The 14805-nt window shown below is 43.1% G+C and overlaps 1 protein-coding gene across 1 annotated transcript; it reads right to left on the minus strand.

The window, feature by feature from the left end:
* Positions 1-12836: 12836 nt before the first annotated feature.
* LOC147885395 (PIF / Ping-Pong family of plant transposase) lies at positions 12837-14330 on the minus strand. The gene has a single exon (XM_087396702.1). The coding sequence runs from the start codon at positions 14257-14259 to the stop codon at positions 13024-13026; it is 1236 nt and encodes a 411-aa protein (XP_087252828.1). The 5' UTR covers positions 14260-14330; the 3' UTR covers positions 12837-13023.
* Between the last annotated feature and the right edge of the window lie 475 nt (positions 14331-14805).

The following is a 14805-nucleotide window of genomic DNA, read 5'->3' on the forward strand; positions in this document are numbered from 1 at the left end:
AGAAGCAAAAGGAGATTGGCAGTGAGTAATAAAATATGTCCATTAACTCCATTTTTTTACTTCCTCTCTACCCTTGAGAGCCTATAAGGAGCCTTATTCACAGGGTTGGAACCTGGTTTCAGCACAATAGAGTGGTCCATATCCTGCTTAGGTGGACGATGTTCGGGCAGATCAGCAAATACATCTGAAAATTGCTGAAGTAACTCCTGCATGTCAATATCCTCCTCTACCAATCCATTGCTATCTTGTGTTTTGGCTAAATGTAAAGCATAGATGCCACAAACTCTTTTAAGATCCTTAGCTAGTCTCTTGCAGATATGAGAGCTAACTTAGGAGAATTGAAGCCAACCAATGTAATGGGCTTACTATCATTAAAGAACTCCATTAGCATCTTGTCCAAATTCAGGGAGAATTTACCCAATGACTCTATCCACTCACATCCAAAACTACAACAATAGGGCCCATGTTAAGTACAAATGCATCACCAACAAATGTACAATCCCTAGATAGTTGGATCCTAGTGGCTGGGCAACATTGCTTGCAAAAGGAGTGCTGTCCATTAGCCACCTCCACTTTAATACCTTGATCCATTATAGTGGGATGCAATCTTACTGCTTGGATGGAGAGTTGATGAAACTATTGAGTGCTTTCACTGTCAACTAGATGTGGGCACGGTTGTTATTGATGAATCCTTTCAAACGAAGAGTTTGAGCTCCTTTACAGCCCATTATGGAATCTGCAAATATGCTGAACAATTCAGCCTGTGCATCAAAAAAGGGGGTAGAGAAGGCGGACTTCACTCTTTGGAGAGAGCAGCTTGGGATGCCTTCCTTCCTCATCATCCTCTACACAAGGAGTGAATCTGAAAGTCATCCGAAGAAAAGCCATGTACAGCTTCAATATTCCGTTGCTGACCAACATGTTGACACTTGGCTTTGGGAATAACCTTTTTTACTGCATGCTCTTTTGTTGAACCACCTGGGTCAAATGTAGTGAAGGGGAAAAATGGGCTATTTTAGAGGCCCTTTAGAGGCCTTTTAGGTGGATCTGCTAATAAAGAAGGAAGCAAGCCGCACGAAGTATAAGTAATGTGAAGAAAAGCAAAGCGAGCGGCGCGCCATAGAGGCTCAACTCGCACCCCATGCAAAGGTTTTGCATCTATTGGTTTAACCAAGCTTAGCATGATCATTGAACTCTCTAATGATGAGGACAGATTCCTTGGATGCCTCTCATGATGAGATGGTGAGAACACATGATGTGGATGAGGCTCCTAACATCGGAGCTACGAAGGGAGCTGATTTTCCTTTTCATCTGGGTGGTGCTACTGATCATGATATTCATGGTATGCAATCAATTGACATTCAGCCCAAAAATGGCATGCGAGGTCATACGCCTACATCTTTTCTTGTGGAGCATCAGGTTGCTATGCCTTTCATGCACGTGAGGATGCTAGTGGTAATGCTCTTGTGGGCGAAGAGGAAATTCATTGGGATGCCCAGCCAACACTCTATGCCATCTCCCTTCATCCTTCATGTCAAAAGTGCTGAAACTATCAGATTGAAAGGGTGATTAATGGTAGGACTGTTCTGGATAGCGGTAGAATGTTTATCAATTGCAAAACCTTACAGAAGGTGGGACTGATTGCTACTGAAATAGATCATGGGCTGAGAGTAGAGGTGGCAAATGGATAGCATATGATCAGCAGATATGTTTGCCAGGATGCAAGAATCAAGTTCTCTTATGATTATGATTTTGCAGGTGATCTCTTGGCATTGGATATGGGCCCAATAGATGCTGTCCTGGGCTGTGATTGGTTGAAATCATTGGGCAAAATCAGCATGGACATAAATGCTTTGTCCACAGGGGTAGATCTGTAACATTGCATGGTATTGCAACCCCTAAATAGCAGGTCATTTCAGCAAGGCAGCTGGCCAGAGAACTCACAAGGGAGTGTGCCATCTATGCGCTGAATGTGTCAATATCTAAGGAGGGTAGCATTCCCTGTGTTGAGGATTGTGATATGCAGTATTGCTCTCAGAATTTGCTGCTGTGCCTTCACAGTTGCTTCCGAAAGGAGAGATGTTGATCATGCCATAGTCCTAGAGCCGGGCAGCAAGCCAATTAATAAGGCCCCGTACCATCTTTCTTAGAATGGGAAGAAGTGGCAACACAAGTGCAAGAATTGCTTGAGAAGAATTTTATCTCTCATAGCACTTCTCCTTTTGCATCCCTAATACTCCTGGTAAAGAAGAAATACGGTAAACTCCATCATGCATAGCAAGGACTAGCTACTATGACATCCTCACTGACGTCATCAGCGCCCAACAGTGGGTGTAGACCATAGTATAAAAATATGCTCTCACACATACAAATCCACACACCCACACATACTTGAGCATCCATTTATACAAAGTCTTCGTACTGAGTTTCTGGAAACTGTTACGCATTTTGGAAACTTCCCGATGCTCAAGAGTCCAGTTCTCACTGCACTTAAAGCATAAATTTGCCCGCTTTCTGCTGTCCATAATAGCCTTGGTGTGTTGTTTAAATTCTGATTTTCATTTCCAGCACTTGGCTTAGCTCCTAGCTTAGCATCAAATCACTTGCATGGCTTAGCATATGGCATCTTGCTGCTTGTAACAGTGGGAAACCTCGGAAATGGTGCTGCTGCTGATTTCCTATCATGCCAATCAGTCACCTTAGGCTTCCTCTCAGCCTCACTTCATACCCACAAAGAGCCGGTATTCAGCATCCCAAGTTGCTTGGCAATTTATTGAGCATGTTTTTAAGCATCATGGCTTCCCTCAGGAAATTGTCAGTGGGAAAATTTATGGGCCACTTTTGGCAGGAGTTATTCACAGCAGTGGGTGCTCTCCTGAAACCAGCTTCAACAACATAAAGGGTGGGGTAGGATCCACTTAATTACAGCATACACAGTAAATTGACAAGTAAATATGCACCACAAAACAAATCACAGGGGAGCTAGAGCGCTCCTACTCAGAAACAAGGACACCGATCGGCCCCAAACGTTGGTGCCCCTTGCAGTATTTATTTAACATTCATTTGAAGCCAAGCGGCTGATTACAAAGGTCTCTGTGAAGCTGCACCACAGACAAACCAACGCCCACAAACTCCCCATCCAGCCCACCCTCTAATTCCCTGCTCAACTTCAAACGGTGAATGCATCTAATCACTAGACAATCCTGTATCCTCAGCCAACCAAAGCATGCAACAGAGACCCCAATAGCATCCACTGTTTGAACCACTCCTGCGATTGCACAACCAAGTGCCCAACGCAGTCACCTGGCACAGCCCTGAGGACCTAGAAACTGAATCGCAATTTGTAGCAGACACCCTGGCAGAAATCGCAATTTGCAACAGGCTCTGGATTTGGTGCGTTTTCCTTTGGCAGGCCCTGGATGCACTAGTACAAGCCTTGGCTGGTGACGATCTCCTCTGGCACGCTCCGGAAGCTCCTGGTAATATGCGATTTTGCTCTAGCAGTACCTGGCAAGCTCTGGCAGCTCACAACTGATGATCTGGCTCCTTCTAGAACTGATTTGGCCAATTGAACCCAAAATAAGAGCTCTGGGCCCTTTTTGTAGTCATGTGCTAAAAATAACTTCTTTTTTTTTGCACCACTCTTTTGGCGCCTTTGTTGCACACTTTGGCCCTAGGAATTAATTGCCTAGTAACTGGGCGCATATTCACTATTTCCAAGGGCCTACTAGGAATTTTAATTCCCCAAGTCCCACCCCAAGGCCGTTCCCTCGCGCCTCAGAGGCTCAAGGCAGTCATGCACAAATTACAGAAGTCGCAAATCAAAGTTCCATAATTTCACGTCCTCGTGACACTCCTCATGCCTAGCATGACACTCCTCACACCTAGCACAGCTTACTGCCCTGAGACAGATGGACAGTCAAAAAGGGTGAACAAATGGGTGAAGAAATACTTGAGGCACTTTTGTCATGATACACAAAAGTCCTGGGATAAGTGGTTGCCTCTTGCTGAATTTTGTTAGAACAGTACCAAGCACCGTTCTATTGGCATGAGTCCTTTTGAAGCAATGTACGAATGAAAGGTTGGGATGCCGCCTTTTATTTCAGCCATGGATGTGAAAAATCAGCAAGCAAGAAGTGACTTGGAAAAGATGCCCTTCTGCAAATAGCTAAGAAGAATATGCAGGATGTCCAAGATTCATAATGTTTTCCACGTGTCCTTGCTGAAGCCGCATGTATGACAGCATGTCCAAGTCCTGAGCTACCAACCATGGATGAAGAGGGTCATCCTCTATGTGGTTTCAGAGACCAGGTACTCCAAAACAAGGTCTACATAGAGTATCTTATCAAGTGGCGGGGACTCCCTAAGGATGAGAATTCATGGCAGCCAGAAAGCATTGTCCAGGACCACCCTTATCTCCTACAGGGCTGATTAGTAGTTGTTGTTTGCTGCATTTGTTTTGGACAGCCAGGATGAAAAATTTTGAAAGCAAATTCTATGGGAAGGGATGGCTGTAATGGAGGGAAACGGGCTATTTTAGAGGCTCTTTAGAGGCCTTTTAGGTGGGAAATGTGGAGGGACTATATAAGTCCTCACCCACCCCTCATTGTACACGTTTGATGTGACATCTAATCCTATCTACTCCCACCTCCTTCCTCCTACGTGCTGCCTACACTCTCTCCCCCAATCTCTCTCTATCTCTCTTCCCCTCACCCTTTTCTCTCTCTTCCTCTCCCTCTGCCCCTTTCCCTCACTTCTCACTCCTTCTCCCCCTTCCTCTCGCTCTCCCCTCCAATCTGCCCCTGCCTCTTTCCTTACATCAAAGGAACAAGAAGTAGCCTTTTTGGAACCCTGAGGAACATCATCATTTATCTTACCATTATTCACACAATCATGAAATTCCAATTCTCTCACAACTTCATCAGAAGTTGAGTCCTCACAAATTTCTATAATCATGCTGACTTTAGCTCTAGATTCAGCTTTGCACATGCTCCTATGATCACGAGACAATTTCTCGCCAAAAAGGTACATATGTTCTTCTTTTCCCTTTCCTCCATAAGAGCTTGAGAGAGATGCTTAACTAACTTTTCTTTCTTGTTAACCATATCTTCTCTGCTAGATGGCTTCGGCAGGGCCTTAACATCATCCTCCTTATAGGATTTAGAATGCTACCATACACTGTACGGAATTTGGAAATAGAAGGAATTGATGATGTTACCACTGGCTTCTAGTCCAATGAAGGGCTACCCTTTTTTAGGGGCATGTTGCCAAAGTGCCTAGTGCCAATACCCACCCTTCTCCTTCCAATTATAATTAGGCGCATAAAGTTCAAAAAGTTGCATAGACTCCTTCAAAGAGCTGGGCCTCTGAGCATTAAACATTAGAGGCTAGGCTAGTATGGACCATAAATAAATTTGAGCATTTTTCGCTTCATCAATACCTGAGTGAATAGAGATAGCTTCCAAGATTGCTTGATATGATCCTTCACTATTCCCTTCAAAGAGTTGGGTGCTGACGTAGGCAGAAATTGTGAATTGTTGTGATCTTTTGGAGTAGATAATTGGAGTGGCAATCTTCTCTATCCATTCTATCCTCTGCCTATGTTCAATTGAATCATGTATATGATTAGGATTGGTTTCGAATTTTGGATCATAATAGTGTGAAAACTGAGTTATGGAGTACTCTGACTCAGAAATTCCTTTCAAGGAGCTTGGGAATCTGGCTAGGAAGCCAGCATTGATGGACTCAAACCCTAAGATGGAGGAGGAGGCAATCGAAGACACCATCAGGACAAGAGGCATTGCAATAGTAGGGTTGAGATCAATAGCAGGGGATTAGGTTGAAGGTTCTAGTCAAAGGGAAGGGCCTGAAGGCAATGTTCTAGCTCCTACAAAGACATTAATCAAGATCATTGTTCAAAGCAATTAATTCAGAATTGCATGGGACCAATTCTCCAAGTATTCAAGGATTTGACTAGTGAAATCAAGCTAAATAATCAGAGGGTGGATCAAAGACTGCAAAATCTCTCATCAACTATGAACAGAGGGTTTGATCAACTTAAGAGAAGACAAATACACGAGGGGAAGGGACCCATGGAGGCTGCAATGGACCCTAATCTAGAAGATGATCTAGTTTTTGAAGGTGACCCAGTGGGTTTCATGTCGTCTGCTAGGAGAGCCTATCATTCCCGTGAAGTGGCAGATTGCAAGGTTAACGATCCTGCAAATGTTAATGTTCCTAGAGGTAGGAGTCTTGTTGTTGATGGCTTGTGTCAATAATTAAATGAATATAAAGGATTGCCAGTGATCTTAGGGCAGTGTTGACTTTGTTCAAACAATCAAATCAAGTGAACCAAAAGAAATTCTACATCAGGTTAAAGATGTTAAGGAATTCTCTCCAAGTTCAAGGCTGATTCTTGTTCCCTCAATGAATTGGAGGAATTGCGCAGCAAGCTCGATAACTATTTCCCCTTATACCCAAAAGGAAATCAAGGCAAAATCAGATTTGTTGTTTTGCATCTGGAGAATTTTGCTCACTTTTGGTCGAGGCATCTCTAGCGGGAAGGAACAATTATTAACACATGGGATGAGTTTAAAGCAAAGATGTTCCAGGTTTTTGTTTCACCCCCTTGCTCCAGATCAATATGTATGTCAATGGTATGAATAGTGAAGGATCATATCAAGCAATTCTGGAAGCTATCTCTATTCACTCATGGTATTGATGAAAGGGGCAAAGTGCTCAATTTTATTCATGGTCCATCCTAGCCTTAAAAAAATTCAATTGAAGCAGCTTTGGATTTTTGACCCCCTAGCAAGCTGACACGTGGCAATCAATAATTGGAACAACTTCCCGTACGGAGGTGTGCCACATGCTTCGAATCTTAGGTGAAAAGGATAAAATATTCCCATGATTTCTCAGGCTATGATACCAATGCAGCACAACTAGTCCTATTCGTAGCCTACTTGTTCCTAATCTAACCATTGTCAAATCTATGCCTCATCTTTTATCTAACTATGGAATAGTAAATGACCAGAAATCGAATAGGAAAATGTGCAACTAGCAAGGGAAAACCAGAATAGGAAAGGAATGTAGGAGTACAATAGGAAGTATCTTCAAAGGATTGGAGAGGGTGTAGGTCATGGGCTAGACCTAACAACAAGGCTTGCGAGGGGCTGCACAAGTACAAGATTCCATTTTGTATTCAGCTTGACCAACCACTCAATTGCTCAATCTCATTAATGATTGCCAACGATCACCTTTATATTTCGGCCAGCTGTGATAATTTTACAACTATGTATGTGGGATTAAACCCAAGAGTGCCATGTGGCAGCTACTGAGAAGCCTACTAAAAAGATTACTAACTAGCTAACTAAGAAGCCCCTTTGTTACGAGCAATTTCTTGCCATGGTTGAGAATGAGAGCAGACATAAGCTTCTCACACTCCGCACAGACAAGGGGGGTGAGTACATGTCTCATGAGTCTGCTGATTTTACATCACGGCGTATGATGAAAGGGAAGCCTTCGCATACAAATTCTGGATGGATGCTGTCATGTGTGCCAATTAAAAACTCACACACATTATGAGGCATAGACAGGTGGTAAGCCTGTTATTTCACACATGAGAGTGTTCGCATGCCTAGCATACGCACATGTTCTGTCTCAGTTAAGACATAAGCTGAGGACAAGGCTGTAAAATGCATTTTCATTGGATACATCCCAGATTGCAAAGGGTGTAGCTTATATCAGCCTAGTATAGGCAAGGCTATCATCGGCAGAGATGTTTCCTTTGCTGAAAACTCTATCATGCCTTTGTTGGACTCTCACAAACAGCCAACCATTGTTGCTTCTAATGTCTTTGTTACATTGTTACCTTTGTTCAAGTCTGCATCAGATTTTGATAAGTCCACAGAGGCTTCAACTCAGCCACAAGCGGGTGCTTTGCAGCCACGTATTTACCGAAACCTGTCAGTGCTCTCTTAAAAGGGGAGGGAAAGATTGCTTTGCATAAGATTGCGGAATATTGCTTTACTCATAGATTTGCTCGACATAAATTAAAATGTACAATATTGCTTGAAAAAAGATGTACACACAATTAAGGGGCCAAGACGCAACCCTGCCCCTCCCCCCCTTTCTTATCCAGGCTCTTTATTACAATGAGATACAAGACCAAATGTTGAAGTAAATCTTATTAAACACCTTCCAAACTTGAGAGCAAAAGGAATTTGACTATAGCCGAAGCTATGTACAAGACATGAAAATGAAGCTCAAGGCTGAGCAGTAAGTTCTCAAAAGATAGACTAGCTAGCGTGCTCAAGGCTTCAAGGGCTGTCCAATCATGAGGGAAGATGCCTGCACAATTCTCACTGTTTCCACCCATCGGTAACACTTAGCCAATGCTTCGAACACAAGATTCTGATGTAGCATAACTGTGTGCTCCAACTTCAAAAGTTATGCACAAACAATGTAAATTTGCTACACATTTACCTCAAAATTTAAGTATAGCTTTTGGAAGAGAGAGCAGAATTGAATAGGGAGCCTTTCTCTGCAAACTGTGTGAGAAAACAGTTGGTATGCTGCTGTAGAAGGGTTGCTGCAGAAGAAACTGTTGCAGAAAGGGCTGCTGCAGGAGGAGGAGCAGAAGGGGCTGCTGCAGAAGGAGTAATAGAAGGGGTTGCTGCTGCTGCTGAAGGAGCAGGAGAAGCTACTGCAGAGGGAGCCGAAGGGTCAGGAGAAGCTGCTGCAGGACTGCGTGGGGGAGGAGCTGCAGAGGCAGAAGGAGCTGCTGCAATAGGAGAGGCTGCATACACCAGCAAGAGGGGGAGACAACTGTGTGCAAATGAGGGTGGGGGAGTGCAACTTCAAAAACGTGGGAGAGAGTGCCCAATTAGGCATGGGGGCTGGCTCCTTTGAAAGGTCGGCTGCATGGAGGCTGGAGTTCCTGTAGTGACCAGTTGTGCCATGGTTCAGAGGTCAGATCAGTCGATGGCGATACTATTTCGGAATATCCTTTGATATGCCTTCAATAAAATTGGACAAAGCCCAAGAATGATTGCAAAGCTGTCAAACTCTGAGGAATAGGCCAAGTCAGTATCGTAGCCACTTTCTTTGGATCCATTTCTACCCCACCAGGAGTAATAATGAATCCTAAATATTCAAGTCTTACCATACACAGTACAGTTTTCTTTTTATTTACATAAACACTGGCTTTCCTCAAAGTATTGAACACTATTCTAAAGTGTTCGTGATGCTCAGCAATACTTTTGTTGAAAACAAGAATATCGTCAATAAAATGTACTATAAACTTTTCGATATACGGGCGTAGTAAATCGTTCACAAGCATGACGAAGGTAGCAGGAGCATTGGTCAGAATGTCCAAACCTGCTTCTAAAAGCGGTTTTATGCACATCCTCGGCTCTAATACGAATCTGATGGTAGCCACACTTAAGATTTATTTTACTGAAAATTATGGCCCCATGTAACGCATCTAGCAAATCATCGATCCGAGCCATCGGATACCTGTGCTTAACAGTGATATTATTCAATGCTCTGTAATCTTTACAGAGGCGAAAAGTATCATCTTTCTTTTTCTTCAATATCACTAGCGAAGCAAAAGGTGAGAAACTGGGTTGAATCTTCCCCAGCTTGAGGTATTCTTCTAGTTGTCTTCACACCTCCGCTTCTTCGGTAAAACTTAACCTATAGGGAGGTCTATTTACAAGTTCTGCCCCAGGGATTAGTTCAGTCTTATGTTGAACATTCCGCTCTGGAGATAATCCATAAGGTAACGCATCCCTAAAATAATAAGAGAACTCCCCTACTATTTGATCAGCTAACTTAGCCATCTCTCCATTTTGGGTAAAATCAGTGCCTGCCGAAGGACCATCAATCAGCTCTACCGATGCTGTACAAAAGAACAAAAACTCTTCTTGAGCTTTTCGAACTTCCATTACGAAAACCAACGGTCCTTGAGGTATATCTTTTTCACCTCGTAAGATATACATCACATCATTCATCTTGAATTGATAAATGTGCTTTTCCCAATCTATGGTTGGATTCTTTCTAGAATATCAAGCCTTACCTAGGGCTATATTTGCGTGAGCAAGCTTTGTCATTTCAAAATCAAGCTTCTCTGTATAGTCCTGAATTCGAAGTTCCAACTGGGTAACCCTTTGGTCCCATACTTCAGTTGAACTTCCGTCTGTCATTCTGGCTGTATATGCATAGTTAGACGGGCTAGTCTTTAATTTCAACCTCTTTACAAGCTTGGAGTTAATTACATTGTGCGTTGACGCTGAGTCAAACAACACAATGACGTCATGATTGGCTACTTGCCCTTTCATCTTAATTAACTTTGTATCGTTAAAGACTGTATACCTCGTTGCTACACGCTTAGATAGGACATTATCAAGTGCACTGTTTACTAGCTTAGCAACAGACACACATAACAAAATAGGTATTGAACTTTGAGAAGATCACGCTAGTTAAATCTGCATTTGTTTTGCTTTGGGACTTTCCTCCATTTCCACGTCGCATTCTGAGATCAACATCTTAGCCATTCGACGATCCTTGTTTCGTGGACAGATTAATCTTTCCACTGATGAGGTTGAAGGCATCCAAAACACAAGCCTTCTCCCCTCGCTTTTTCTCTTTGCTCTGGGTTCAAAGAAGACTTCGACTAAGCCCGGGCTGCCATTGGTATTACTTTTCTTTTCACTCCGATGGTGGTACTTGGTTTAGGAGTCTCAACTAGCTTCGACTGCTTGGCTTGGCCACTAGGTTATGAGGCACTCCCTTTGCTAATCCACTTCTTCTTAAACCCAATTTTCATCGGGTACTCATACCAAGTCCCAACCTGCACAAACCCACTTGGTCTGTTCCCTTTGGCATCCTCATAGTTCAGGGCTATGGCAATTGCTTCATCAAGTGTGTTCGCATACTTAGCTCGAACTTCCATCTTGATCCGATCATTCAATCCAAAGATAAAATCTTTTACCTGCACTGACTGAGGTAGAGGTTCATAAACTTTCATTATACTTTCTCTGAACTTAACAGTGTATTCAACCACTGATAAATTTCTTTGACGAAGATTTTGATACTGATTCCAAGCTCGGGCTTCGTCAGGAGGTAAGAAGTGTTTTCTAAATTCTTTTTTAAACCCCTCCCAAGTAGTGGATGCCACTCCATCTTTCTGTTGTTTTATCCACCATCTATCCGCTGTCTCATTAAACATGTGGGTGGCCTCGCGGATTATATTATGATCACTAACGTATAACATGTTCCATATTCCCAACCTCTTTGATCAATCACGGGGCAGGCACTAAGATATCCTCCCAGCCAATTCTCAGTGGTAGCAAACTCATAGAATACGATCTTACGTGAAAACTCCTGCTTGCAAAATTTCACCAAGCCCCAATTCCCTAGATGGATCTAGTATGCCACATATCTTCATTCTAGGGTATCTCTTAAATGCATCTTTACTACCCCTCTTTTGGGATATCAATTTATTCACTTGCCCCTAAGCACATTTCCACACTTAATGCATTCAAGACCCCTAGCCTTAGACCCATCTAGTCAGTGCCTTGTCACCCTCATCAAGGACCTTGACATTAATCCTTTTGACCATTTACATGAAACCCAAATAAATATAATACAAACATTGATCCTTTAAAGGAAAATGTCCACTGACCCTTCCGAGGTCATGTTACCTCAACTTGAGCGTAACACTTAGCATGCCACCTCAGCCTGCCACATCAACATCACACATGTCATGCTGAAATTGTAGACCAAGCTTATTTTAACCACTCTTTATTTGTCTAAATAAAAATTCAGTTTACGTGACCAATACTACTTTGATTTGACTTCTGCTTTCACCCTTAGGTTTCAAGCAGTTAGCTCTATTCAAAGGCTAGTCTAGGGTTAGTTCGAGTTTGATTGGCCTTCTCACATAACCTATCAAGCCTATTATTTTGTCTTGTCTTGTCTTGAATGTCTTGGACTCTTTCATGCTAACAGGCCCAGAGGACCTAGGATTGCTGCAAACGTTCTCTTTAATAGTTGCGGGGTCGTTCTACATTCTATGCATTTGATTGGTCCCATATTTGGGTACTCAGGTGGGGTGTGGTCTTTATGTTTCCCTAAAGAGATACGTCTCAACTTGTGAGACACTAATGCCCATAACCCCTTCAATTGAGGTCCACCCTCAAATGTTAGGACCTAGCCAACTAGTATCTAACTGAACAATAGGAAAACATATGCATTCATTTGGTAAACATCCTGTTTACATGAACTTGAAATGCTCAACAGGTAAGCCGCTTCTTCACTCACTAACCTGATGGATCCTAAACTGTAGATTTATTGATAGTTGGATGGATGGATACTTGTGGAAGGATACTTCTCATGAGGTAAAACCCTTCACAAGTTCCCAATGAAGAGCTACAACTCTTCCACAGAGGCACATAAAGATAACAATTATAACATTGTAATGTACCTTCTCATAAAAGGTTGCACCCTTTGCAAGAGGAAACACGTCTTCACACAACCTTTGGGGCACACACCTCTTCACGTGTGGCTCTTCACTCTCTATGTGACAGATGCCTCGTTGTATGGAACACGATGACTTTAGACATTCAACGCAATACATATTTCTTGTTCTTTGTTATTTTTTACAGTCTCCTTTCTGCTCCTTGGTCACTTCTCCAGATCACCTTTTGGGCCTTTGTTTGATTGACAAATGCCAAGACTATTGCCATAATACTACATTTTTATGTTTTCTTTGAAGACATGCATCCAATTATGGAAAATTTATCCTCCCAAATATGTCCCTGTTGTCTCCACAAAGATATCCCTCCAATTTTCAACCATGCCATTCCAAATCTCACAAAATCTACTTGTTCCTGAAGAAAAAAAGACATTGAATTTTCACATTATGGTAATGCTTTGCACTCTTCAGGTTTGATCATCCAAGAATTGTGTTCTTCTCGACAGGCAGGCTTAATCATTACATTGTTTGGATCCATCCACATCTCATTTTTGAACATACCTATGCTGTCGCTCTTGTAAATCTTCAAGGAGTGCCTGCCGAATGCTCTCCCCAAAATAATGAAAAGACTTCTCACCATCTAGGGGCCTTGCTGTGGCTCCATTCTCAATTGGGTCTCTAAATAAGGGCGTCTCTGGCTCACCTGCGAGCTGGCACATATTGTGCAGCACACAGCAAGCGACTATTGCCTGGGGGGCATGATTCAATCCAACATTTAGGTTTTGAAGAATTTGCCACCTACCCTTCAACAAACCAAGGGCTTCCACAATGACGGCTCTTCCTTTCATAAGACAAGAATCAAGTAAATTTTGTCCAGAACTATCGGATGTATGTGGTGAGAATGGCGTCAGAAGAAAGGAAAGAAGAGGATAACACCAATCACCAACAATATACGGTCTGATGTGATTCCCTCTGATGGTTACTATGGAGTCCCTGAGAACTTCTCCCGACATGAGTTTGCTAAACAAAGAGCTCTCTCGTAGATGTGTAGCGTCATCAGTCGCCCCTGGTGCTTTGACACATGCATCCCAAAAAACCTTCCTGTGATCACAAACCGCTTGAAGAAGGATTGCATAAAAGTGATGACGCGACCGATAGTAATCCGGAGTAATCTCGGGCATTTCGTGAACTTTCACAGGACTGCCATCTATTGCACCACACATGTTTGGAAGTCCAGTCATCTCCCTGAAACCTTCGACAATCTCCAAAAGCCGAGTACCACAAGGAATGCTTACGTACTTCAAGTAGAGTTTCGTGGAAAGAACTTTTGTGATACTGTTGGTGATCCTTGTGATCACCCGAGGATTGACGTTATATTCAGCAGACAGCCTCCGAATGCTGTGTCCATGAGAAAGCCTGTACAAAACCATCGCAACGGCGGCATCTAGGGGCATACTTAACGCTTGGCCGTTTAAGTAAGGCGTCAAATCGTCCACAAGAGTGACAAAGAGAGGATACGAAACCCCGTAGTGTTTTCTCCATTCAATATCTCGATCCAACGCCCGCGTTTGATCACCCAGACTGGTATAAATCGAGCGTCTCCAAATTTCAGACGGGCGACCGTCGGAGATAATCGCGGCCGCGTGAGCGAGGACAGCCGAGAGTATGAAGAAAAGAAGCGGGACAGGGTCCGTAGTGCTGCAACTGGTGGCGGGGACGGACTCCATGAACTGCTGGAGCTGCAGCAGTGTGGACATGACGAGGAGTAGGGCCGGATCCATTGTAGGCTGCGTAGCCTGCCTAGCAGATAGATGCTTCGTCAATCGGAATCGGACCCTTTGAGTCTTGACCCTCTTAGGCCTTATTTAACTTCTAATAGAGAGCTCAGAGCAGAGGAGTCAGAGCTCGAATCCACCTGCCCGGACTTTGGAATGGTACAACTTTTTGGCCTGCCCTTTGGGTAGCCTGGTTCAATCGATTTTGGCTAAAGCGTAATTGTAATTGTCCTATTTTGTTATTGGTGCATGGGGTGTGCCACTTAATTAGTATTGAAAGTATAGGCTGCATGCAATGGCAGAAATGAATGAAAAGATTTTGAAATCTTCTCCTGTTGGCGATGACGTTATTATTTTTTGGATGCATGTCTACGTAGCTTCGTGGAAAGAGGCATGTTTTGCGCTGGATTATTGAAAATGACCTTGGATTTGAGTGCATGTTCCTCATAATCTAAGGATTAGCAGGTTTTCCCGATCCCATTTAGGGCTACCATCGATTTTTTTCATCGCCAGCATCTATTTTGCCAGTTCAATCAAGGTGACGTCGCCAGC

Source organism: Dipteris shenzhenensis, chromosome 25 (genome assembly GCF_047967505.1).
Source record: "Dipteris shenzhenensis isolate YYH24624 ecotype China chromosome 25, Dip_SZ_1.0, whole genome shotgun sequence".
Lineage (NCBI taxonomy): Eukaryota > Viridiplantae > Streptophyta > Polypodiopsida > Gleicheniales > Dipteridaceae > Dipteris > Dipteris shenzhenensis.

What these genes read in the sequence shown, in the direction of transcription:
- LOC147885395 (XM_087396702.1), bottom strand. Translation starts at nt 14,259, where the DNA reads ATGGATCCGGCCCTACTCCTCGTCATGTCCACACTGCTGCAGCTCCAG.